A 26,153-nucleotide genomic window follows, 5' to 3' on the forward strand; every position below is an offset into this window, starting at 1 on the left:
GCTCTTTTTTGGATTTGTTCGTTGGTCAGTTTTTACCCTGAACTGCACACTCGACATTTAGGTAATACAAGTTAGGCACGAGATGAATGTGGAAAGGATAATTAAGCCGACAGCATGGAAAGGTGGTTGGTGGTCTTCTACAGTGATGAGCGGTGTTGTAGGTCAAGGCAGAGAACTGGTGTGGCTTCACTGAGTGAGGAGGTGATGACAGAGACTAGGGAGGAAGTCCAGGAGGAGAAACAGTGGGTGGGGAAGAGTCAGACAGTGCCCTCGTGTTACTAGAGGGCAGGCAGGCTCCGAATGCTGATGCCGAAGGAACCCTCCAAGCCCTGTGCAGACTTCCCACCTCCTCTGACCCATACCTGACTCAAAGCAGGTGCTTAGGAAGTACTTGCACTTAGGAAGTACCTGCTGAGTAAGTGGGAAGGCCCAGCTTGACATCTTCATGAGGACACCCATTTTCCCTTTGAGGCAGTTAAGAGGTTGCCTGTGCTGAAGCATGTGGTGAGCATTGGTCTTGCCAGGCTGGGTACTGGGGCAGCTTCAAGGCTGTCCCATTGAGTTCCGTGCCAACAGGCATCTTGATTTATCCTTGCTTTCACACGTAGAACCAAGATAGAAAAGGAGAAAAAGGAACACGCCAAGCTCCATGGGATGATTCGGACTGAAATAAGTGGAGCGGAAATTGCCGAAGAGATGGAAAAGGAGAGGCGCTTCTTCCAGCTGCAGATGTGCGAGGTAAGGCGGTGGCGAAGGCAGGTCCTACAGCCCAGGCTGTGCCGGCTCTGCCCTCACCTGTGGGAGCGTCTCACCGATACCTGTGGCTTCAGAGAAAACGCCACATGCATTATTGGACTCCCTTTGCGCCTGTGTTGACATTTCTTTTACTAGGGAAGTGCTGGTTTCCTGGAGGGTCGAATTAGGTTACTTTAACACCAACATTTTCTTAAAAGTAGAGAAAAACCACTAAATGTATAGAATGTTCTTTCTGGCCTCACATACATACTCTTGCTAAAATACTTATTCCTTGGGTGTATTTAAATGAGATGTCTGAGTTCCCTTGTACCAGTGGAGTCAGTGATTGGCTTGTGGGAGGGTGAGAAGTCAGCTGAGAACACCATACAGCGATGACAGACCATGGCCTGGGTCAGTGTATGTGAGTGAATGGGAAGCCAAGTCACCCGTTTGACTTCCTCCTAGACCTCACTTGCTCAGGCGAGGGCACTCATCCAGCCTGAAGGCCCAGGTGGTCTGGGGAGCGCCTGTCTGCTCCACTCCATCCTGCAGCCTCAGCCCATCCCTTAGGGGAGACAGCAGGACGGACATTCTCAGAGCATTTCTCTGAGATCAGAGAGTGTGGATCATGAAGGCCTTTGCTCACAGCTTTTTTATTTTTGTGCCTTGCTTGCCAGGTACGCGTATATAAATGGCACATGGAAACAGTTGCCACCTCTGCCTGGGGTTGGTTCCTCCTGGCAGTGCCAGCTAAGCTCCCTCGCCCTGGATGGCATTTGTTTCCCTCTCATGGTGGTGCAAACTTAGATTTCAAATATACAAAGTGCATGGGTCATGTTTGTGACAGGCATTGAAACTGGCATTGGCCAGCTCTTAATTCCGTCTAAGCAATCAACAGCAAAGCTAATCCAGAAGGCACTTTCTGATTTTGGAATGTATGTTTGTTAATTGCAGCAGGAGCTTAACCCTTGTAAATACATATATCTTAGAAATGTATTTAAATGAGTTTTTATTCCCAGAGCAAGCTCTTAAGTGGTCAGCAGAGGGGAATCAGTCCCAGGAATCAGGGTAGCAGTTGAAAGTTAAGTCCATTTTGTCTAAGGTTAGAATATCTACTTATCTTAGTCTGTTTTCTGTTGCTATAACTGAATACCTGAGACTGGGTAATTTATAAAGAAAAGAAATTTCTTTCCTAGTTCTGGAGGCTGTGAAGTCCAAGGTTGAGGGGCTGCATCTGGTGAGGACCTTCTTGCTGGTGGGGACTCTGCAGAGTCCTGAGTCAGTGCAGGATATCACATGGTGGGGGCCTCACAAGAGACAGCCAAACTGGCTTTTTAATGAGAGACCCACTCTTCTCATAACTGTCCCACTCCCTCAGTAATCCATGAATGGATTAATCCACTCATGAGGACAAAGCCTTCATGACCCAGTCACCTCCCAAAGGTTCTACCTGTCAACACTGCTGCATTGGGGGCCAAGTTTTTTTGGGGGCCAAAAATACAAGCACAAAGTATTTTTTTTTCAATCCTCCTTCTGTAAGGATATTGTTTCTAATTAAGTACTGTAGTAGCGTTTTACAAACAATCAGGGTGAAATTAAATAGTAGTGTTTTACAAAGGATGAATTTGGAAAGGGGTATTTGTGTTCAGGTCATGCTCTTTTTGGTTAGTAAAGTAGAAATCTATTTACCTAAACATTTTAAGGCTATTTAAAATGCATACTGAAATTTTGAAATTCAAGTAGTGTGTGAAGGTTGTAGCCATGACTTAAGGAGTAACTGGGTTCCCCACTGGCTCTGTCGTTGCTTGCTGTGGTATATGCACCTTGCACTGGTTACTTCTTCTCTTCTGTGTCCAGGTGAATTGATCCTGTGAACTGACTAAGTCATTTATTTTAATGGAAATACACTGTATAGATGATGCCTCTAAGTCATAGACTTGAGCCATCTTTTGAGCAGTCCTCAGGTAGTGCTGGGTCCTGGCTCTGCAGAGCTGGCACTTGGAGGGGTCAGGCACTAATGTTTCACAGTTGAGTGAGAGCTGTAGTATATGCATGCATAAAAGCAGAGGTGGGCTTATCTAACAGTAAACTCACAGTTTTCACAGAAGACCTCTGATGAAGAGTGTAGAAGTTGGCCAGATAGTCATGGGCTGTGAAGGCCTTTCTTTCCATAGGTGAGAAAGATCATTTGAAAAACAGTTCCTTGAGAATCTAACTCGGAAGTGAATTAGATTGCCTCCATTAAAATCATGTTTAAAGGCCGGGCAGGGTGGCTCACACCTGTAATCCCAGCATTTTGGGAGGCTGAGGTGGGAGGATTGTTTGAACCCAGGGGTTCAAGACAAGCCTGGGCAACATGGTGAGACCCTGTCTCTACAAAAAACAAAAACAGACAAAAAAAACGTGACTTTAAAATTATTTGACTGTTTCCGCAAACTGAAGTTCTCAAGCTTTAAGTGCTTGCTGTTGTTTAGGTGTTTAAAATTTTAGTTGCCCAGGATCTAATCTAGAAGAGTGGCTTTCAGGTTTTTATTTTAAAGCTGTGGAGCCCTTTCTTCAAAATTCATTTAATAAAGAAATTCAGTATGTCAGGTAGGTAATACAGACCTTCTGTGAGTGGAGGTGTGAGAGATCCTCTGTTGCTGTTTGTAAAAATAGTATATGCTTTTAAAGAAAATTGGTTAATATAAGAAAATACATATAAAAGGAATTAAAAATTGCACCCAAATTTTACTTACCCAAAGATAATCACTTTGACATTTAACTAAACATCTTTACATGTCCCTGTGTATACATTCAAAAAAAAATTTGTATAAGTAGATCTTTCTCTGCTGATGCTTTATAACCTATTTTCACTCTCTAGTGTATTGATGTCCATGTCAGAAATTGTGGGTTTTATTGGCTTAGTGGCTGCACAGTATTTTCTGTATGGATGCACCATATGTTAAGTCCTACTCATTAGGTTTGGGCTGTTGCCATTGTTTACTTTTATAAACAAGATAGCAGTGTATCTTCTTTTCTGTTCATCTTTGTAAACTTTTGTGGTTATCTTCTTAGAATAAATCCCTGGGAGTAGAATTTCTAGGTCAAAATTTAAAAATTTGATACATTGCCAAATATTTAATAAATATCAAAAGAAAGAGGGAAAGAAGGACCTACAGGTAGTTGTTACAGGCAGAAGGACAATTTGTAGCTTACAGTTTCACAGCAGCTTTCCACCTCCTCCTTGGGCTGCAGAGAGACCTCAGTGAGCATCTGAACTTGGGTACCCCTACCCCACCCCCGCCCATCGTTTACAGCTGATAGCCAGGGCATGAATCAGCAGTGCTTCCAGGGGACATTCCATCTCAGAGATCATCTCCTGACAGCGGAGGAGATGGGGACTCATGAAGTCCTTTTATTTCCTGACACTGGTTTTGTAGCTCCCTGAGGCTTTCTGATACCTTCGTGGTCACTAATGAATTCTCCAAGTCAAAAATAGCTTTAATTCATTTCAATTAAACTTTGTTTTTTTCTAACAATCACATTATTTTACGTGTAAGGAAAATGTCTCAGGACAGAGACACAATGCCAAGCATCTCAGCTACAATATGTTAGCAATTAGTGTTCTTAAAGAAAGGGACCTTGGGAAGAAGTATGTTTGAGATGGTTAGAAATCCCATTTATTTGAACCATCCATAGTCTTCCATGCAGCTAGAGTGAAGATTTCTCCTAGCAGGCTAAGATAGACTGTCTTATTACTAGGAGTTTTTGGCACTTAAATATTTAATTATCTGACTGTCAGATAATTCATATGGCCCCAAGATAAAGAAATGGTTGTGGAATCCAGGAGATACTAAGTGTTGATCATGCACTCTACGCATTGTGAAAGATGCCAAAGAAGTACAAGAAATCATCTCAGTCCTCAGAAGCTCCTTTTAAAATCATATTCTGCTTACTTCTGTGACATTTCCTTTTCATTTTTCAACAGTATCTGCTGAAGGTCAACGAAATCAAGATTAAAAAGGGAGTGGATTTACTTCAGAATCTGATAAAATATTTTCATGCCCAATGCAAGTAAGTTCTTTGTTATGATGTTATCTTAAATGTTTCTTCATGTATGGCAACTTCTGGGAGATCTATAGATAGCTCGTAGGACATAAACACTCATGTAGAACTCTATAGTAAAGGGAATGAGGTGTTGACTCATGCAACAACATGGGTGAACCTTGAGAACAGACAGAACAGAGACAAAAAGCAGATGAGTGATTGCCGCAGCTTGGAGGAAGAAGAAAATGAGAAATGACTGCTCACGGGTATAGGGTTTCTTTGTGGGATATTGAAAATATTCTGGAAGTGAGTGCTAATGATTGCACAACTTTGTGAATTTACTACAAATCACTTTAAAAGGATGAATTTTATGGCTTGGGGATTATATCTTCATTAAAAATAAAAGCATATATACAATATAAAAAATCTGTAGTCATTGCCAAATATATTTATTTTTGGCTCTTTTTGTAGAGGGACAAACTAATTTGACCTATTCCGCATCTCTCAGATGTTTGTTAAAAGAGAAATGATATGGTGTTAATGCAGTGTTTTAAAATAAGAAAACACTTTTATATATTACTTATCCTGTAGAGCCAAGGACTGTGATGAGCAAAGGAAGATGTTAGTAGAGGAGGAGGAGAGAATTCCACCTGCAGGGGCTGCTCAAGTACTCAGCTTTGCCATGTATGTCAGTACTTCAGTCTGACCCACGCCTCTGACCTGGCTTCTGCTCCTCGTCCCCCAGTCACTGATACAGGCCCCTGGCTCCTTCACTCACCCACCCAGCACACTTCTGTTGACCACAGACCAGAGGCTGGACCAGAGGCCAGAGGCACACTGATGCACAGTGCTGGCATAGTGCCTGCTTGAAGAGTCAAGTAGGGAAGTTGGACTGAAAGAGACGAATTTCTAATTAGATGTTTACAAAAGTGTTTTAAAGTATAGGAATCTAAGAAAGAATATAATAGAAGGACCTGATATAAAGATTTAGGGTAGGGTTTTTTGGTTTTTGTTTTTCTATTTTATTCCTGATACAGTCTCCAACAGCCAGCACGCGGTGCCCGGAACACAGTAGGTACTCGGCTCTTTCTTGAATGAGCGGCAGACCTCCCTGAGGAGACATGGATCTGAGATCTAAAGTATGAGTAGGAGCCGGCAGATAAGGAGTGGGGGAAGAAAGTTCCAGGCAGAGTCTAGGTCTTCAGGCAGGAAAAAGGACAAGGTGACGTCAACTCAGTGAAAAGGAGAGTGGCCTGAAACGAAACTGCATAGAAAAGCCTTAGGGATGTGGACAGCCCCAGACCTCTTGCAAAAGGTTTTAGATTTTATCCCAAATCTGTTGGGAAGCTCTTGAAGAGATTGAAGCAGAGGATCATTTGTTTGCACTCCTGTGATGTGCCAGGTGCTATTAGGGGTTTTGGTGATGCAGTAAGGAGGAAAGCAAAGTTCTTGCCTTCATGGACCCTGGGGTCTCATGGGGGAGGCAAGTAGGAAACACGAGCCAATATTTAACTGAGTTTATGAAAAGGCAAAACAGTGATGGGGAGAGAGACAGTGGTGTTGGTTAGACGCAGCTTCAGGAAGCTTCTTGGCTGTAACAAGATTACTCTGCATGTTGCAGAGAAGGAACCAGATAGGACAAGGGTGGATGTGGGCAATTGCTTGGAAACACAGCTCCTGTCCCTGTGCAGCCCAGAGGTGACGATGGCCCAGCTGACCTCGTGACAGTGAAAGTGGAAGGTGTGGACTGACGAGAAATATTTTCCTTGTGGAATTGCCATGCCTGTCTGCGTACCTTCCCAGAGCAGGCTATGCCACCAGCGACCTACCTTTGTACACAATTGTTTCTTTTCCTAGAAGGCCTCTTTCCTCTGCGCCCTGCCTGTCTTCTGTTCCTCCTAGGACCCAGCTCATGGATCATTCCTGCTTTGCAATGCTTCTCCCTTTTGCCTTTTCTTCCTCCTGTGTTGCTGCCACACCTCTACTTGTCTCCATGATGACATCTTCCTCGTGTCTCTGTGCTGCTGAACTATACACTCCTAAGGAAGAGGCCATGTCATTTGTTTTATATCTGCAGTGTGTGGCACATTTACCTGGCGCATATTTGCAGCAGTGAATTGCACTGTGGAATTGAACTGAGCTCTGCTTTGGAATTCTTAATACAGCTTTGATGATGTTGCATTTCTAAAGCACTTGAGGTCAGGTGGCAAAGGAGTATGTGCCGAATGGTTCATCCAAAGTTAAAAGAGAACTTAAGCCATAAAAAAAAAAAAAAAAAAAAAAGTGAAATCATGTCTTTTGTAGCAACAGGGGTAAAACTGAAAGTCATTAAGTGAAACAAGCCAGCCACAGAAAGACAAATATCGCATGTTCTCACTCCTAAGTGGGTGCTAAAAAAGGCATGCCAATGGATGTAGAGAGCAGAGTGACAACAGAGTCTCAGGAGGCTGAGCGGAGTGGGGATGATGAGAAATTACTAATACTTAATAGGTACAATGTATGTTATTCTGGTGTTGGATATCCTGAAAGCCCTAAGTTGACCACCAGGCCTATAACGAAACTGCACTTGTACCCCATGAATTTATGTTAAAAAAATTTAAAAGATAGCTCATCTCTACTTAGAGGGTGGAAAAGACCTTGAAATTGTATAGTTTTCAAGATGAATTATTTTATGGAGACTCAAAATTCTGACTTTGTGATGAACATGCAAATTACTTCTTCAGTTCTTATGTCAGGCAATTTAGGAAGTGGGTCGCTTCCTTGCTGATATTTTATTTTTAAGAAGAAGCTATTCTGGGATTTCCTTTTTTCCCCTCCCTTTATTTTGCCCAAACCAGTCAGTTGGGTAGCAACAGACCACTTGTGGAAAAGTGAAGTCGTTGGCCTTTTATGGACATGAGCTCAGTAACCTTTAAAAATATGAATCTTCCATTACTTCCTTTTTGGATATGAGAGAGAGTGTGTACGCTGCCTGCTCTTCAAATCAGTCAAGCAGCTTTGACTTTCTTAATTCACGTTCTGGAGGATACAACGTGGAGCCCGAGCAACTCAGCTGCAGAGTTCGAGAAGAGCTTACAGCCGTGCGTGTTTCCATGTGTGGGGGCTCCTCTCATTCCCCCATCACACACGCCCAGTCTCCGCTTCTCGTCCCCAAAGGCATGGCTTTGCCTGGTGGATACTGTGCCCTGCTGGGCAGACATGGGCCTCTGCGCGCTGCTGTGCTCCACCAGGGTGAAGAGGCCACTGTATAAACTAGATTCCAGGGCTCAGGTTTGGCTGTTGACCCTTGGAACTACTTAGATATGCGTTACTTTGCTTTTTCTTCATTTTTTTCTTTTCACTTTAAGTGTTCTTAAAGAATACTTCATGTTCTTTTATTTTTATTTCATTTAAGGAAGGCATTTTCATCTCAACCTCATTCCTGGAATATCTTGAAAACTTGTCTTACTAGCCTTTGCCTCTGAGCGTTGCAGATCCTGTACTCTAGCGGAATCGAAGTAGGGCATTGTAACATTAGAAAACAAAGACAGCCATGGTTTGGCCAGGCACGGTGACTCATGCCTGAAATCCCAGCGCTTCCGGAGGCCAGTGGGGGTGGATCACCTGAGGTCAGGAGTTCCAGAACAACCCGGCCAACGTGGTGAAATCTGGTCTCTACTAAAAATACAAAAATTAGCCAGATGCGGTAGTGCACACTTGTAGTCCCAGCTATTCGGGAGACTGAGGCTAGAGAATTGCTTGAACCCAGGAGGCGGAGGTTGCAGTGAGCTGAGATCATGCCACTGCACTCCAGCCTGGGCGACAGAGTGAGACTCTGTCTCAAAAAAAAAAAAGACAGCCATGGTTTGAAAGGTGATGAGTGTTGAATTGACTTGTTCTTTAAGCCAATACCTGCTGGAAACCACTGTGACCAGCTGTTGCTCAGTGAACTTGGGGTGCATGGTCAAGATGAGCCTCAGCCCCGGATGCTGCAGAAGCTCGCAGAGGAGGGAGCAGCGGGTGTCATAGGCAGACCTCGTCAGCAGACACGGCATTGGAATGTGGTAGCGTGAAGGCTGCAGGAGGGGCCCCAGCGCAGTGTGTGGGGCCCAGAGATGAAAGGGGCTACTCTGCTTGGTGGGTTTGATGATTGCCTCTAAGTGGGCGTATTTTAAAGGCTAGAAATACACCCCTTCTAGCCTGGCGAGGCAGGCTAGAAAATGTTTAAGAGACAACAAAATTTGATTGGGTAATGTTGATGGGAAAAGTTCTGTGAAGCTTGGAAAAGTGTTAATGGGCTCAAGAAAATTTGCTGGGGCTATGTACTTAGGACTGTCATAGTGACAGCAGCCAGCGGAGAGGGAATAGTGTTCCTTTTCTTGAAGCTTCTCCTGACGCCAGGGCTGAGTGCACTTTGAAGGGGTGTCTGGGTGCCAAGACATGCCTCAGGGAGGGTACGGGAAGGGGAAGGTCAGCCCTTTGAAAAATCAGAGGGAGGAGATTTTCCAGGTAGGTGGATGGTGAAGGTTGGCTGGGCTATTACAAAGATGAATTCTAAATCTAAATCCAAATTCATATTGTTATTCCAAGTACACCATTCAATGTCATGCTGGAAACTGTCCTGACGAGAAGTCTCTGAGCACTTGATTCCGCTACAGGGCTGATGCTCATGCGCGCTCTCTCTCACTCTCACACTCTCTCTCTCTCTCTCTCTTCCCCCTTCCCTCTCTCCCTTCCTCCCTCCCTTCCTCCCTCTCTCTCTCCCTCTCTCTCTCCCTCCCTCCCTCTCTCTCCCTCCCTCTCTCTCCCTCTCCCTCTCTCTCCCCCTCCCTCTCTCTCCCCTTCTCCCTCCCTCTCTCTCTCCCTCCCTCCGTCTCACTGTAGGGAGAATTGCCAGGTCGCAAAGGTTCTTGGAGCTGTACACCTGCTCCCTCTCCCTGGGTGGTTTTGCATTTATCACCTGTAATATTTTTCCTGTTCCTTATCTTAGGTCTTAGAAATCTCTGTCCTCCTACCTATTTCACAAGAATTTGAAGTGATTAAGAAAATAGTTACATAAAGAAAAACACGTAAATAAAATACAAGAATTAGATGAGCTCAGAAACATACTCTGTATTCAGAAAAAAACCTGTTAAAATACAGGAACAAGAGTATAACATAAAGAATTATGTGTCTATCTAACGATGAATGAGAACATTCTAGCAGCCTGACCTCTGTGACTCCTAATAAACACAGGTCAGTGTTCGTGCCCCACGGCCTGTGTGTCCCTCTCCTTCCTCCTTGGAGTTGCTGCATTAAACATCACGCTGCAGTGTTTTCACAGCGCCTTTTGTGTGTCATGCACTTGGTCTGGGAAACGCCCACAGAGCTACTGCTGAGTTTAAAAGAAGTAAACATCATTTCACATGATACGTACGAAACCCAGATCACTTTTTAAAGATAGTCTCCTTGTTATGCAATAAACTGGCTAAAGTTGGTGACAGTCCATCCTTCATTAAGTTATTTATTCATTCAATAAATGGCATGTGCTTGAAATATGCCAGACTTTGCGGGTGCTTTGTGCCTCCTAGAACTTCAGATCTAATGAGGGAATTCTGTTTTAAACAATCACACTAGTGAATACATAATTGCAGTTGCAACAAGTGTTTTGAAGAAAAATACAAAATGTCCTGAGAAAGTATAAGAAGGCCTCTTATAGGGGAATAACTTGTAGGGGATTATGGAAGGCCTGGCTAACCAGGGTATGTTTCACCTAAAACTTGAAGAATGAGTGGGAATCAGCCAGGCGAAGCAGACACACCTTAGGAGAAGCCTTTAGAGAGAAGAAACGGAGTGCAGAGGGCCTGGGGGCAGGAGAACTTGGTGGCCACGGAGGAAGGGAGAAAAGGCCGGTGTGTCTGGAACTGAGTAAACAAAGTGGGTGGAATGGTGTGGTTTGAGACTGGAGCTGCAGACAGGGGCCACATTACATGGGCCCTGGAGACCTTGTTATGGGTTAGAACTTTCTCCTTAGCTCATGGAAATGCCCTTTCTTCATTCCTCTCAAAAGGGTTACACACAGCACCCTCCAGAGGCGGCACTGAACACCAGCCCATGACTGCAGCGGAAAAACTAGTCCAGCCTCTGTTGCATTTCCTGAATCACTTGTTATAGGTGACCTCATGGCATTGAGTTCTCAGCCTTAAAAAAAAAAAAAATTCCTCTTGATACAAATATCAGGTTCTCCATCTGCGGTTTCCTACCCCACAGATACAGAGTGTAGCCATCAAAGCTGCTTGGTTCTTTTCTGCATTCTTGCTCTCTCTCCCTCTCTTTTTCTTTCTGTCTGTCTGTCTTTTTTTTTTTTTTTTTTGGAGGCAGTCTCACTCTGTCGCCAGGCTAGAATGCAGTGGTGCGATCTCGGCTCACTGCAACTTCCGCCTCCTGGATTCAAGCAATTCTTGTGCCTCAGCCTCCCGAGTAGTAGCTTTTTGTATTTTTGTATATTTTGTGTGTGTGTTTTTTTAATAGAGTACTTTTAGGGGTTTCGCTATGTTGACCAGCTGGTCTTGAACTCCTGGTCTCAAGTGATCCTCCCGCCTCGGCCTCCCCAAATCCCTCACCCTGGGATTATACGCTTGAGCTGCCACACCCAGCCTCTGCGTTCCTTCTCTTTTCCATGTAGCGGTCGCATGTTGCGGCACATTCTTTAGTGTCTTCCACTTGTGCCCCATGGCCTTTCTAGCCTCATATGCTTCTGTTTGGATGCTCAGAAGAAATCAATCAAAGCCCTTGCTGCTATTTGTCAGCAGAACGCTCTCCCGTTATAAACTGAAAATCAAGGCCTCATTTTATATGGGTTGAGAAAAATCTTAAATACTTAAGCGTATTGCAATTCCTTTTCTATTTGCTCCTGCTAATTTTGAGGATCATTTTATTCTTGGTTTGCCTGATATTTTAAGGTTCTGTTCATACAGTCTTTTCCCCCAGGAGTTACATAATGACTTCAGTCACTTTAAAGAAGTTTTTTAATCTGTCTGACAAAATTATTTTTTCCTGTGTGAAGTGTCATCTCTGTTTCCTCTTTTTCCTGCTAGTTTTTTTCAGGATGGACTCAAAGCCGTGGAAAGCCTCAAACCTTCCATTGAAACGCTGTCTACAGATCTTCACACGGTGAGTAGCTTCCCTCCCACTGCGATGTTAAAATCGTCTTACTGCAACAGACATTTTCATCTAAATGTTGCTTCTGTGTAATCCTGTGTTTTCATGCTGTGCCGCCCACGTGGAGTGTGGCGTTCCCACGCCTGTCCTCTGTCATGGTGGGAGGGAAGGTTTGACTAGCGAGGGAGGCCGTTGTTGCTTTGTGTGGAAATGGCCCCATGAGCGCCAATGTTTCACTGTACCTCAGTCTTAATTTTCTGATTTGTTCTGTTGTGTGTGTGTTTTTAAAGATCAAACAGGCCCAGGATGAAGAAAGAAGGCAGTTGATACAGCTTCGAGATATTTTGAAATCTGCATTGCAGGTTGAACAGAAAGAGGTGAGGGGATTTAATTTTGAAAGATTACAGTTTTAGCCCCGTTCTTGGAGGCTTTGGGCCTGAAAAACATGAAGTTCATGTCTTCTAGGAGCTCACAGTTCGCTCGGGCTGTGTCAGGCAGCAGTAAAACATTTCATGTATTCTTGCAATTTAGTTCTATAAAACCCTCTTTTAAAATACGTTTATTTCAGGAGGAAGCATTTACTACATGCATGGCCTTAATGGTGGTGTGTAAACCTTGTGCTCTGTCAGTTGCTAGATAAGGAGCTCTTGGTGGCTTCGTCACAGAGACCATGTGTCCTTTGTGCTATTTATCCTGTACCTGGCCCTCTGTCGTTTCCCTACCCTGACATACATGGACTCTGCCCCTTGGGGCCTAGGCATGTAGCAGGAGACCAGCTGGGGCTCTGCCATCCCTGAGGTTGTGTTCTGTACGATATGAGGCATGAGCTTTTCTTACAGCTGCCTCCATAGTGACAGACAGAAATCCTTAGTTCTCTTACTTCTCCTCTTTCTGTAATGACATCTCTCTGTGCTAACACGTCAGCAGGGACAATTTTGTGTTGTGGGGACTTGTTTTAAAAAAACCATTAAAAAGTTTTAAAGATAATTTTACTATATTTTCACTACAATGTGGGTATCATAATGTGAATTTAGTATAAATCCATTTCCTTGTCAATAAAAGGAATGTGTCTAAACGTATATCTAGTGATTTTAGAGGAATTGCTAAACTACTTGACAGAGCATGAAGTTCCCTGTAGGCAGTTTGGTGAGCTCTATTTTATTGTAAGTTCTTGTACTATAACTGAATATTGTTGTTTTTCTTCCAAATGCATTTACCTTTTGTGACCGAAGTCTAGGAGAGTAAGTAGTTCAGTATTTTAATAAATTGCAGAATTTTGCATGTTTTATTCATGAACATATATACATATATGTGTGTGTGTGTATATATACATATATATATTCCTTTTATATATTAGTGGCTAGTAGCATTTTTTATTTTAACCCCTCACCTTTCATTGTTGTAGATTTTATTAAAGGCTGGAGAGTTTGCACAAATATTAGGAAAGTGGATATTTTCTGGGTTTACAGTTTACACTTTTGCTGCTGTTCCTTTGTGAAGATGAAGCAGGTCCCTCCCTCCCTCCCTCCCTTTCTCTCCCCTGACTGGCTGAATTCTACACATCTTTCTAGTCCCTCTGAAGCCCCACCTCTGGAGCGCTGCCTCTGATCACCCCAGCCCACAGTGATCTGAGTTCACAGAGCACGTCCTGTTTAAAAGCCCCATTTGAATCACAGCCTCTTCCTCTTTTTGAGTGTTGGCTGTGCCTTAAGTGCACAGGTGCCTTTTCTCCAGCCGGACCTCGAGAGCAGCCTGAGGATGCCACTCTGCCTTCTGAGCCATTCTTCCATTGCACTGTAGTGCCGCAGCGCTCATTTAGTAGAATTTTGGTAAACATGGGTCAACTAAGTGAGACATTGGCAGAGCAAGGTTATATTTAGTGCTAGAAATGACCTACAACACAGTGACTTCCTCCTTGTCTAGAGAATGTAGGCTCTGACGCTTTGATATTCCCAAACATGGGATATAAGCACTAAAAGAAAAAAGAACTTGGCGTAAGGAGAAAATAGTGGCCTAGTTGTAATGAAGGGGAGGTAGTGTGAGGGCGGGAGCCAGAATGCCGTCCAAGGTGGCTGCTCCCCAGCGCGCCGTTGGAAATGATGGAGAACTGCCTTTGTCTAAGAAGGAGGATCCAACCCATGAAGCAAAGCTCAGGTTTAAAATAAGGCAGAGCAGCAGCTGGGGCCAAATAGCCCTCTGGGCACAGTGCAAAGGCTGTGTTTGCTTTGGCTGTGCAGAATTAGGAGGTTTGGGAAAATGGGCTGTTGTGAGAGAGCTGGTTATTTACAGCTTTGCAGGGAAGTATAACAAATTTACCAGCACAGACCAGAAGTTCTTTATAGTTTGTTGTTTGTTGTTGACCAGCCCATCTGCCCCTGATTGCACAGAGGGATCAAATGAACCTCCTTTACTATTCATCTTTGGCTGTCTGCCCAGTTGGCTCTTTGTCAAGACCTAACTCAACAATCTCCTAGTTGTGGGGGTGTTGTGTTTTCTGTGTATCATACTCTGCATTGCTTTTAGGTAATGGTATTCAGCAAGTTGGACAGTCTTTGAACACAGTTGCACGTAATAAGCAGATGTGAATATGCTACATTTTCTGGTTTAAAATGATTTTCATGATGGGGGTTCCATTTTGTGTACCTCAGATTTACAATAAGAATTGATCATTTGGTCATTATTGTTTAGGCTGTTACTCCTTTGGTTGGATTTTCTTCTGTGGCTTAGACAACTGAAGGTGTTAGAGGATTTTTATTCAGTGTTACAGAAATTCTAACCCTGCCTGTGTAATCACAGTTCATAGAAATTAAGTAACGTGCCCCAAGAAACTGTGTTGATCGTTGGTAGAAGCCAGTGCTCCTCATTCTCTTCCTGTAAATACCATGCATCAGTTATTGAAGGAATGAAGAGTGGCCATTCCAGTGTGGTAGCTTCAGGCTGCTGTTTCTTTGTGACCGTGCAGCTTTGTTTTGGTGTGGAGCCCTGTGCCATTCTGGTCCTGGTGACCTCACACTTCGCAATCACTGGCCATTCATGTTTTGTTCTTGATATTTTCTGCTCTCTGTAAGGAGAATACAATTGGTATTTCCATTGTTTTTCTTTGTGAAGGTTTTCATACTTGGAGAAAAGTTGAAAAATTGTGCAGTGACCACCCATAGGGCAATATTATACAATGAGGACTGGTCTCTGCACCACAGTGTTCAATTTTTGGAGAAGATCCTATCTACAGAGTTAAACCCATTGGCACTGCTCATCTTTGCTTGGGCTCTCTCCCCATCAGCCTCGCCTCCTGCCTTTCCCATCCCACGTCGTCTATCCGATGGAGTTCTGCCAGGACGGACCCTGCTGGGGTGCTGGCGGAGTTCCAAAGCCTCATCACTGGTGTGCAGGCTCTCTGCTGTTTGATATGGAGAACCCAGACTTACGCGCTTCTATGGGGAGGATCAGGCTCTGGGATGTGGTCTCAGAGGTCTGAGTGCTGAAACCAGCATGGTTTTCTCCTCTGCATGGTTTTCTCCTCCGCAGATTTCAAGTATGGTTGGTCGATGTCTCTGTCTCTCTGTCTCTCTGTCTCTGTCTCTGTCTCTCTCTGTCTCTCTCTCTCTCTCTCTCTCTCTCTCTCTCCACCGCCTGCTCATTCTTTCTCTCTCTGTCATCTTTGCTCCCTGTTTTTCGAGCATCCTGTCTAGTAGGATGTGGTAGAACAGTTTGTGCCACCCAGGCAGCCAAGGTTCACCACGCCATAATTTTCTTCTGCCTCTGGGTTTGTGTATCTTACATGCCCAAATCTGGCCTTCATCAGAGATCTCTGTCAGTGACCACCTGCCTGCCTTTCCTGCCGAGCTGCTAGGTAGCCTGGCTCTGGCCTCCATGTCAGCCTCAGCGGAGGATTCATTGTTGATTCACACATCCAGCTACCCTTTCCTCCACTGTTACTCTAAGCCAGCGCTCCACAGACACAACAGAACAAGACGATCCAGTTCTCACCTCTTCAGGGACTCATCCTCTGGGGGTGGGGACAGAGAAGCAATTGGGGCGCAGTGTGATGAGAGCACTCGTGGACATCAGCTCCAGGAAGCAGTGTCTGCCCAGTGCAGGCTGGGCAGGTGCCATCGGGGATGACTTCCCAGAGGCTGGGATGGGGCTTTGAAGGATGATTAGGAGTTAGCAGGCCAGGCATGGTGGCTCACAGCTGTAATCCCAGCACTTTGGGAGGCCAAGGCAGGTGGATTGCTTGAGTCCAGGAGTTCAAGACCATCCTGACCAACATAGTGAGATTCCATCTCTACAAAGAAATAAAAAAATTGGCCAGTTGTGGTGGCATGCACCTGTAGTCCCAGCTTCTCGGGAGGCTGAGGTGAGAGGATCCCTTGAACCTGGGAGGTGGAGGTTGCAGTGAGCCAAGATCACACCATTGCACTCCAGCCTGGGCCACAGAACAAGACCCCATCTCAAAAAACAAACAAACAAACAAAAAACAAAAAAAAAACCTGGGACCTGGCAGGAATTAGCAAGCAAGAGTCCCAGCAGGTGGGGCTGGTGGAGAGGACAGCTTCTGCCTATGACGGGGTTGCCTGGGTAGCTGTATAGCAGAGCAGAAGAGCTTCACCTGCCTCTCACCCACCTCTCTGTGTCCAGCCTGCACCATATTCCACGGTCCCCTCACACTTGGGGAGAAGGGACCTCCTCCTGTCCATTGCAGGGCATTTCCTGTTTACCTCATTTTTCAGGTTTTCCAGGCACTTTACAAGTGTGGCCAACGATCCTTACAAACCACTTTACAGGGTAGGCAATGTTTGCCCATGTCTGCAACTTTTTGTTTGTTTGAGACAGAGTCTCCCTCTGTTGCCCAGACTGGAGTGCAGTGGTGCGATCTTCGCTCACTGTAACCTCTGCCTCCCAGGTTCAAGCGATTCTTCTGCCTCAGTCTCCCAATTAGCTGGGATTACAGGCGCGCCACCATGCTCGGCTAATATTTGTAGTTTTAGTAGAGACGGAGTTTCACCATGTTGGCCTGGCTGATCTTGAACTCCTGACCTCGTGATCTGCCCACCTCAGCCTCCCAAAGTGCTGGGATTACAGGCGTGAGCCACCGCGCCCGACCAGCCATGTCCACAACTTTATTCTGTGAGAAAAAGAGAATGAGTGCCCTTACTGGGCTCACACAGCGGCATCAAAGCCAGGATCTGACCCTGATCTATTCCACGTCAAACTGGTTCTCTGGAGTCTTTTACCCTTAAATAATGGAGAATAGGTGGTAATGATATTTGAAAGCACTGTTCTTAGACCATGGCTCAGTGATTGGCTCAGCAAGGCCTCCAGCTCCCTGTTGTGCCCATGTGGGTGGACACACCTGTCATATCTTCAGAAGATGGGGAATGAATTGGACATCACAGCCCTCCTGGGCAGAGAAATTTTAAGCTTCCAGAAGTTACTCCTTGACAAACTTGTCAATCACAGGAATTCTCTGGACACTGACTTTCTGAGAAGTGGGCAAAATGTCAGTTTTTAAGCTATCCTAGAGTCTTAGACAGCTCAAGGATTCTTAAACTATTTGTAAACCTCTATGAGATTTGTACTGCAGGCAGCATCCGCCTTTGACTTCCATTCCTGGAGATTTCAGATACTAAGTCTACTGGTCATCTGGGCAGATTCTATGTTGGCCAGACCCAATGGCTAATACTTCACAGGGCAACAGAAAAGTTAAAATCAAGGATGATGCCTGAGCTCTGAGAACTTGTCTGGGTGCCACAGGACAGAGGATATTGGACACTGATAGAATTTCATGAAAGCCTTTTGAGGTTCCACCAAGTGCCCGCTTACCCTGCATACTCAGGCAAACAGTCCCTGCACGTTGAGGCTTTGTCAGTCGAGTTTAGGTTGTCTTTGTCTCTCTTAGGAAAGTGGAGAGTGCTTTGGAGTCTCTAGGAATTGGGGCAACATGGACCACCCTGGCCTCTCTTACTTCTTATGTTCTTCTTCTCTCCAGGAGGAGAGATTCTTTTCCCTTGAATAGTATTCTGAAAATCAAAACCTTGGTCATGTGAAAGGGCCAGTTTCCTCTGTCAGGCCTTCACTTGGTCGGGCGTTTTGTACAGGCCAACAAAGGCTATTGTTACCGGGTCGTCTCAGAGTCACCTGGAGGATGCTGAAATAATTCATGCTAAAACAGTTCAATTTTATGTTAAACAGATTCTATTCCTCTTTTTTACAAATGTGAAGTTTTATAGGCTAGCTTAGTTCAGACTTGCTGCATGCTTTAATTGGTCTAAAGAAAAGAATAAAACAGGGTGATTTCTTTGTCACCTTCTGGCATAGGGTCTGATTCTGTTGAGAAGAATGTCCCTTATCCTGTTCATGAGACCTGAAAATGGCTCTGATTAACATGCGCGGCACGAACAGTGTTAGCAGTATTGTCACATGATTTCACCACTTACTTTGTGCAGGGCTTTTTTTCTCCCCAAATCAATAGACATATTTCTTGGTTGTGCAGTTGAGTCTCCTGACAGGTTTATTTTTAGTCTTTCACAGAGACGCTGTACAGGTGAGCAATATTTCTCCACATTCCTTCCACACCGTTGTTCCCAGCAACGTTGAAGGATGGATTTGCTCTAAATTTTGGTGCCAATGTTCTGCCCTTCTGAGAAAATGTGGAAACTGGGACCATCCTCATCTCATCAGTGTGCGTGTGCCCTAGTTTATCCAGAGGCACAAGTGCTGTGTGAACTTTCTGTGGAAATGAGTTCATTTCTCCCCTCCTGGGCTCTGCTTGTTTCAGAGTCGGTTGTCAGTTCAGTAATGGAGAGTGCCTCAGCACGTTACTGATTGCTCACGTGGAGTTTTTTGGTTTTTCTTCTTTGGCAGAGTTTAAAAAGTCAGTACTAGACACTCATGTGCATGGGGTGGAAGACTTACTCATATTGTGACGATGACAGTACTCCCCTAATTGATCTACACAGTCGGTGCAGTCCCCATCAGAAATCCCAGCTGCCTTTGTGTAGAAATTGACAAGCTGATCCTGAAGTTCATGTGGAAATGCAAAGGACCCGGAATCGCCAAAACAGTCTTGAAAAAGAAGAACAAAGTTGGAGGACTTGCACTTCCCGATTTCAGAACTTACCACAAAGCTGTAATAATCAAGACAGTATGGTACTGGCATAAGGAGAGACATATAGACCAGTGAAATAGAACTGAGAGTCCAGAAATAAATCCTTACATTTAGAGACAGTTTATTTTCAACAAGGGTGCCAAGACAATGGAGAAAGAGTAGTCTTTTCAACAAATTGTGCTGGGGCAGCTGGAGAGCCACAAGCAAAGAAGGAACTTGGTCCCTTACCTCACACCATAATCAAAATTAACTCAACATGAGTCAAAGACCTAAATGTAAGAGCTAAGACTATAAAGCTCTTGGAAGAGATTTTGTAAAGATAAATCTTCATGGCCTTGGACTAGGCAATAGTTTCTTAGATAGCACCCTTACAGTACAAGTGATGAAATAAACAGTAGGTAAACTGGACTTCATTAAAATTAAACAGTTTTGTGCATCAGAATCTTTTTTCAAACTGTCAGAAATCCAAGAGGTTGCCTGTGCCTTGAGATGCAGTTGAAACTCTGACTCTAGCCCGTCTTGTCCACCCCCGGGCCTTACTGCCTAGATGCAGTATTGGTCCAGCTTCCCTGGTTGCTGACCACATGGCCTCCCCATGTCTTCTGTGTTCTGTCCACTTTGTCTTGAAGATCCTCCCCTGATTCGCTGCCATTTCTTGCCTTCATGTTTAAAACTCACTTTTTCCTGTGCTTTTCTCCCATTGACTCTTCGGTTCTTGAGTGCTCTTCTTCTCAGCTTCTATCACACTGATTTTCCTGCGTTAGTTCTTTCATCGTTTGGGGATGTGCTTTGTTCTCCAAGGATGGTGAGCTGCTCAGTGGCAATGATGAGAATGGCCCTAGACTCTGAGGCTGTTCTCTGGGAAGAGAAGACGGTGTAATGGAAGGAGCCTCAGAGTGGAAGGCAGGATTCCATTCCACTCTCTGCTCTTGCTTTAAGGAGCTCTGCGCCTGGAGCAAACCACTTACTTTCATTGTGTCCCTGTTTCTCCCATTATGGAATGAACTGGATAGGAGTTCTCATTAAACACCCACGGGCAGACCTCAGCCCTTTCCTGGTTGACCTGTGAACACGTTGTTCACATTTTGCTCCCCTCTCATTTCCTTTAAGTCTCAGGGAAATAGTATTTCCTGCACTGGCACTGGTGGCCACTCCTACAAAACAAACAGTGTCTGATACTGTTTGTTTTGTTTGGTTTTTGTTGTTTTGAGACAAGGTCTCGCTCTGTCACCGAGGTTGGAGTTCAGTGGTGCTGTCAGGACTCTTTGCAACCTTGATCTCCCAGGCTCAAGCAGTCCTCCTGTTTCAGCCTCCCGTGTAGCTGGGACTACAAGCGCCTGCCACCATGCCTAGCTAACTTTTGTATTTTTTGTAGAAACGAGGTCTTGCTATGTTGCCTAAGCTGGTCTTGAACTCCTGGGCTTGAGCCATCCACCCACCTTGGTCTCCCCAAGTGTTGGGATTACAGGCATGAGCCATTGTGCCCAGCCTGATATCATTTGTTAAACACCAGTTGAGCACCTGTTGGATGCCAGACACTGGACTTGGGCCCTGGGTGTTCATTGCTAGTCCTCGCTTGCCCTAAGAAGCTGCTGGGCTGGCGATTCCCAGTTGTGGTAGGTTCAATCAGATTCTCAGCTGACGATGTGGATGGCTTGTCTGTGATTAAGCTCCCCTTTGTCAGGGTCAGACCCCCCCTTACTTAAGATTGATGGGGTGAGGAAGTGAGGATTTGTGTAGTACTTGTTGATATTCACGTGTGTGATCCTACTGAGGCCTTAACTGTTTATTGACCTTACTGGGTATTCTTTTCTTATTGCCCAAGAAGGAAACTGAGGCAGAGAGCTTATGTGATGGTTCTGTAGTAAGGGACAGAAAGCTGGTTTTGTTGTTTTGCTTGGAAACCCCTGCCTTTCCACTCACTGCATCACCTCCCTCCTTAAGGGCTACTCTGGCCGTAGTGGGAGCCTCATGTCATTGTCAGGGGGTTAAGGCTCATAATGAAATAAAACCTGGAAACTCCCAGGGCTCGTTCCTTCAGCCAGTTTGGGATATTGGTTTCCTGACATTTCCTTCTCCAGCCTGATAGATGACATTTATCAGTTCCTAGAGAGGAATCTGATGTCTCCTTTTTTGCTGTGTTGAGAAGGGGAAATTTCTCCAATTTTTTTTGTTGTTGTTTTTGTTGTTTAAAAAAAAAAAAAAAAAGCTTATTAGGCATAAGTTTCCTTTGTGTACTGCTTTTCTAAAAATTGGGACCTGGACAAGATTAAAAACACTCTTCATTTTTTAGGACTCCCAAATGCGTCAGAGCACAGCTTATAGCTTACATCAGCCTCAGGGAAACAAGGAACATGGGACCGAGCGGAACGGCAGCCTCTACAAGAAGAGCGACGGGTACGTGAGGGGGTGTTGCTAGAGTTTAAATGTACGTTCGTTATCTCATGTGTCCAAAATGTCTAAACTCTTATTGTTTCTCCCACTTATCCACAAGGATCCGAAAAGTGTGGCAGAAAAGGAAATGTTCAGTTAAAAATGGTTTTCTGACCATATCCCATGGTACCGTAAGTATTCTCTTTTAATCCATGGTGTCTGCTGTATTAGATGAGGTTGGTGTTGGAGGACTTTCTGAAGTTAGAGGGCAGGAGTTGTTCTCCGTGTGTTATGGTATTAAGGATGCGTCTTGAAGAATTTTCCTGTCAGAAATGCTTGTTGGCCTCCATCTTGATTTGGTGCACCTGCAGCCTGTTTATTCTTTTTCCTTCCTTCCTTCCTTCCTTCCTTCCTCTTCCTTCCTTCCGTTTCCTTCCTTCCTTCCTTCCTTCCCTTCCTCCTTCCTTCTTCCTCCCTTCCTTCTTCTTCCTTCTTCCTTCCTTCCTTCCTTCCTTCCTCCCTCCCTCCCTCCTCCCTCCTCCCTCCCTCCTCCTTCCTTGCCTTCCTTCCTTCCTCCTCCCTCCCTCCCTCCCTCCCTCCTCCCTCCTTCCTTCCTTCCTCCACCTCTCCCCCCTCCTCCCTCCCTCCTCCCTCCCTCCCTCCCTTCCTTCCTTCCTCCCTTCCTACTTTCCTCCTTCCTTTCCTTCTTCTTCCTTCCTTCCGTCCTCCTTCCTTCCTTCCTCCCCTCCTTCCTCCCTCCCTCCCTTCATCTTCCTTCCTTCCTCTTTCTTTCCCTTCCTTCTTTCCTTCTCCTCTGCCGTCCTTCCTTCCTTCCTCCTTCCGTACTTCCTTCCTTCTTCCCTCCCGCCCTCCCCCTCCCTCCCTACCTCCCTCCCTCCCCTCCTTCCTTCCTTCCTCCTCCTTCCTTTCCTTTCCCTTCCTTCCTTCCTTCCTTCCTTCCTTCCTTCCTTCTCCTTCCTTCCTTCCTTCCTTCCTTCCTCCTCCTCCTCCCTCCCTCCCTCCCTCCCTCCCTCCCTCCTCCTCCTTCCTTCCTTTCTTTTTTTTTTGTTTTTTTGCCAAGTGGAGCCTTGTCCTTGTTATCTTCCACTCCCTAGCAGAGTCAGGAGTAACTGATAAGCCAGGTTGTCTTTACTGAGAAGCCTGTGACTCCAGAAAGCACACAACAACAAACTGCTCCCCCCGCTCTGTCTCTGGAAATCAAACATCTCACTTGGGAAGAGTTCTCCTTTTCCATTAAGAGAAGAACATTTAAATGGGCAGGACTCTGGGGACCAGAAATCCATGAGAAGAGAGATTTCAGTAATTTTATTATCGAAATCTAACATACGGTGCCCAACCTTAAGGCCTCTTTCCATCATTCCTCTTTATCAGAGTCCATGCAAGAAAAAACGGAGCCCTCTATGTTGAGCATATGAAAAGCCAGTCAGGATAAAGTTCCTTACCAATCTAGCTTTCAGAGGCCAGGAACTTGTATCACAGACACAGCCCTGCACACCACACTGTTCTTTCCGTGGCAGTATTATGCATACTGTTGCCTCACCTGGCGTGACCAGAGCTGGTGAAAACCACATGGACCAGTAGACAGCTTTGGTGACGCCTCAAGGCTGAGGTCGTTGCCTTTTTGTTGCTAGTGAGGTGCTGAGAGTCGTTTGCATTCCCATTCCCCAAGCAGAGGCCTACTCGTGCATGCAGTCCAGCAGCCTTGGGCGTGTGAGTGGATGGTAGTGACCGTCTTTCCTGCCCCTTGTCCCTCCAGTCCCCTGGTGAAGGCAGAGCTGGGCAGGAGCTCAGAGGGGCTCTTCTGGCCCCTGTAGAAATGTCATCACTCAACGCGGGGTCCAGAGAAACGGCTCTGAGGTTCTTATGAATAAGGGAATAGAGTAAAACCCCAGTCGAAGCGTGTCACAGCAGCAAGGATTGTGTTCCTCTGGGGGTGCCTTTGTTTTTGCCGACTTCATTTTAGAAAGGGAGAGAGAAGCTGGAATGGTATATACCCAGTATAGGGATTCTCGACGACCTCTGTTCTAGGGGATTGAATGTGTCTCTGAACTTGGAAATGAAGGTCATTTTCTATTTTCAAAATCCAACTTTCACTGGTCATTTGATCACCACCGTACCCCCCAGCGCCATGCAGTTTGGATCTTAACGGGATGTTCTGGGTAGGTGCGGTGGCTCATGCCTGTAATCCTAGGACTTTGGGAGGCTGAGGTGGGCAGATCACCTGAAGTCAGGAGTTCGAGATCAGCCTGGCCAACATGGCGAAATCCTGTCTTTACTAAAAATACAAAAATTAGCCAGGCATGGTAGTACATACCTGTAATCCCAGCAACTTGGAAGGCTGAGGCAGGAGAACTGCTTGAACCCAGGAGGTGGAGTTTGCAGTGAGCCAGTATCACGCCACTGCACTCCAGCCTGGGAGACAGAGCAAGACTCCATCTCAAAAAAACAAAAAAGACATTCTTTACATGCGTGGATGTGAGGGTATGAGTTCTGTAGACCAAGGGAAGCAAATTTATCCAGCCATCACTGTCTTTAATATTAGGAATGTTAGATTAGATGAGACTAGGCTCCCTTCTAAATACCTTCCAGATCTCAACACCTGTGGTTCTGTGGTCTGCTTTCGAATTGGTGTCCACTTGCTGTTTGTTTGAACTCAGATTGACTGCCTCAGTGCAGAAACTGTCATACAACTAAGTTCTAGTTCATGCTTTTACCGCTCTGAAGTCAAGGGGCATATTTGCTTCATTGAGAGTTCCCCTAGATCCAGGCCTCAGGTTAAGCCAGGTAGTGACTCTTTCAATGGCAGGTGGAAAACAGGTCTGGTAATCCTTTGCTGACAGCATAAACTTCACTTCAAGTCACTTCCATAGCATGAACTTCTTTTCAAAAGACGTGGAGGCTTAGCTGTCTTTAAGTTTGCATGGGTTGCCCCAGTTTTTGGCAGATAGTACGGTTATAACCGGCATCACTGGGATGCTGAGAACTCAGCTTGTCACACAACGTGCATATTTAATAAGTGCTTTGTGTTTGGAGGGGAAACCCGTCTCCAGGGAATCTCCACTTCCAGAGGTCTCCTCCTGCCTTTAGCAGCCATTGCTGCCTACATCCTGCAGGGGGTGGCAGGTGGGGTTGTCTTGATTCACTGCCTCGCTGCCATGCAGCAAAATAAGTAGTTTTCCAGTGCTCCATTCAGTGGCCGAGTGTACCTTTTCTCACCTTTTCCCTATTTCCCTGCGTGCTCTGGAAGTCAGAATCCAGAGGACCCCTCTGTATTGACTGCATCTACAGAGGGGTTGCACGTGGGAAAGTGAGTTCGCCCATACCAAGGAAGAGAATGGAGAGACGCCCTTTTGGTTTGGTTTGGTTTTGACTTGATTTCTTGTTCAGCTCACCTGTTTGGCCAGCAGCTCCTGAGTGTGCTCATGTACAGTCAGCAAAAAAGGGTACATTTCCAAAGACTTGATTAAGTGGAAATCTAAGAGCAGAGCCTGGCACACAGCTGTGAAGCAGGTCTTTAAGAAATGAAAACACACAGGGTGTATTTACACTGGTAGGAAAACCCTTCCCAGGAAGCTGGCAACCTTCGGGAAATGAAGTTGTTATACCTGGAGGATTGAGGATAGCATTCGGGAGATTCGGTCAAAGCCCGAGTTGAGTTTCCCTCTTAGCCAAGTCTGTTTTCTGGCCCTAGGAAGAAGTGATCCTTGGGACAAAATAACTCTAATTAGGTATCCTCTTTGCCAGACTCACAGCATTGCCACGCCACTGAGGGCAGGAGACTGTGTTACACTGGAAGGAATGTCCACCGGCTCTTGCACAATCTAAAATTTTTAAAAGATGATCAGTCGTGAAGAAAGAAAACATCTTCCTTCTAAAAGCCTGACAAATTGGAAAAAAAATAGAACGGCATGTTTAAAATGGAGAATCACTAATGATCTGTGCCTGCGTGGCAAACTCTAAGGCTATCGCATTGTTTTTTCACCATTCCTTCCTGAGTTTTCTAAACTAGGGCTTCTTAAATTCTCAAGAAAATACTGGTATTTTGTGAATTAGATGAAACTGTTCTATATCTCAGTTAACTGATGACACTTTTTTTTTTGTTTGTTTGTTTCTTTTTGAGACGGAGTCTCGCTGTGATGCCCAGACGAGTGCAGTGGCTGATCTCAGCTCACTGTAACCTCTGCCTCCCGGGTTCAAGCAGTTCTCCTGCCTCAGTCTCCCAAGTAGCTGGGACTACACGCACACGCCACCATGCCCAGCTAATTTTTGTATTTTTAGTAGAGATGGGGTTTTACCATATTGGTCAGGCTGGTCTCGAACTCCTGACCTCAGGTGATCCACCTGCCTCAGCCTCCCAAAGTTCTGGGATTATAGGTGTAAGCTACTGCATCCAGGCGGCACTGTATTTTTCCAGATTGCAACAGGGAAGGATTTTAATGTATAGAACTTTCTCCCATAAATTTGTCTAATAGCTTTACTGTTAGCTAATACTTAATCTGTATACTTAATATTTAACCTGAATAGCAAACAGTTATTAATGTAAAACAACTGCTGATGATAATGCTTAAGATCAGCTTGTATGTTTTGTGGAGCCATTCTTATGGTTGTCATTTTTTAATATGTAGGCACATTTATGTCATTATAATTATTCCTACTTCAAATAAAGGCGCTGAATATTTTTCTCTATTTTGTGATATGCTGTGAAGTGAGAAATCTATCTTTTATGGTAGTTAAGAACGAACACCTTTCCCCATATCACAGGGAAAAA

At 45.1% G+C, this 26,153-nt stretch overlaps 1 protein-coding gene across 2 annotated transcripts in view; it reads left to right on the forward strand.

Annotated features, from left to right (window-relative positions):
* The window catches only part of ASAP2 (ArfGAP with SH3 domain, ankyrin repeat and PH domain 2), a 203,414-nt gene that overhangs the window by 116,625 nt on the left and 60,636 nt on the right, over nucleotides 1-26,153 (forward strand). For both annotated transcript variants that reach the window (XM_030920466.1, XM_030920467.1), the window contains exons 6-11: nucleotides 609-738; nucleotides 4,706-4,791; nucleotides 11,820-11,895; nucleotides 12,174-12,260; nucleotides 21,285-21,388; nucleotides 21,486-21,555. In XM_030920466.1, the coding sequence (XP_030776326.1) occupies nucleotides 609-738; nucleotides 4,706-4,791; nucleotides 11,820-11,895; nucleotides 12,174-12,260; nucleotides 21,285-21,388; nucleotides 21,486-21,555 (553 nt within the window). The remainder of the gene's footprint in view (nucleotides 1-608; nucleotides 739-4,705; nucleotides 4,792-11,819; nucleotides 11,896-12,173; nucleotides 12,261-21,284; nucleotides 21,389-21,485; nucleotides 21,556-26,153) is intronic.

Source organism: Rhinopithecus roxellana, chromosome 17, assembly GCF_007565055.1.
Source record: "Rhinopithecus roxellana isolate Shanxi Qingling chromosome 17, ASM756505v1, whole genome shotgun sequence".
In the NCBI taxonomy this organism is placed as follows: domain Eukaryota; kingdom Metazoa; phylum Chordata; class Mammalia; order Primates; family Cercopithecidae; genus Rhinopithecus; species Rhinopithecus roxellana.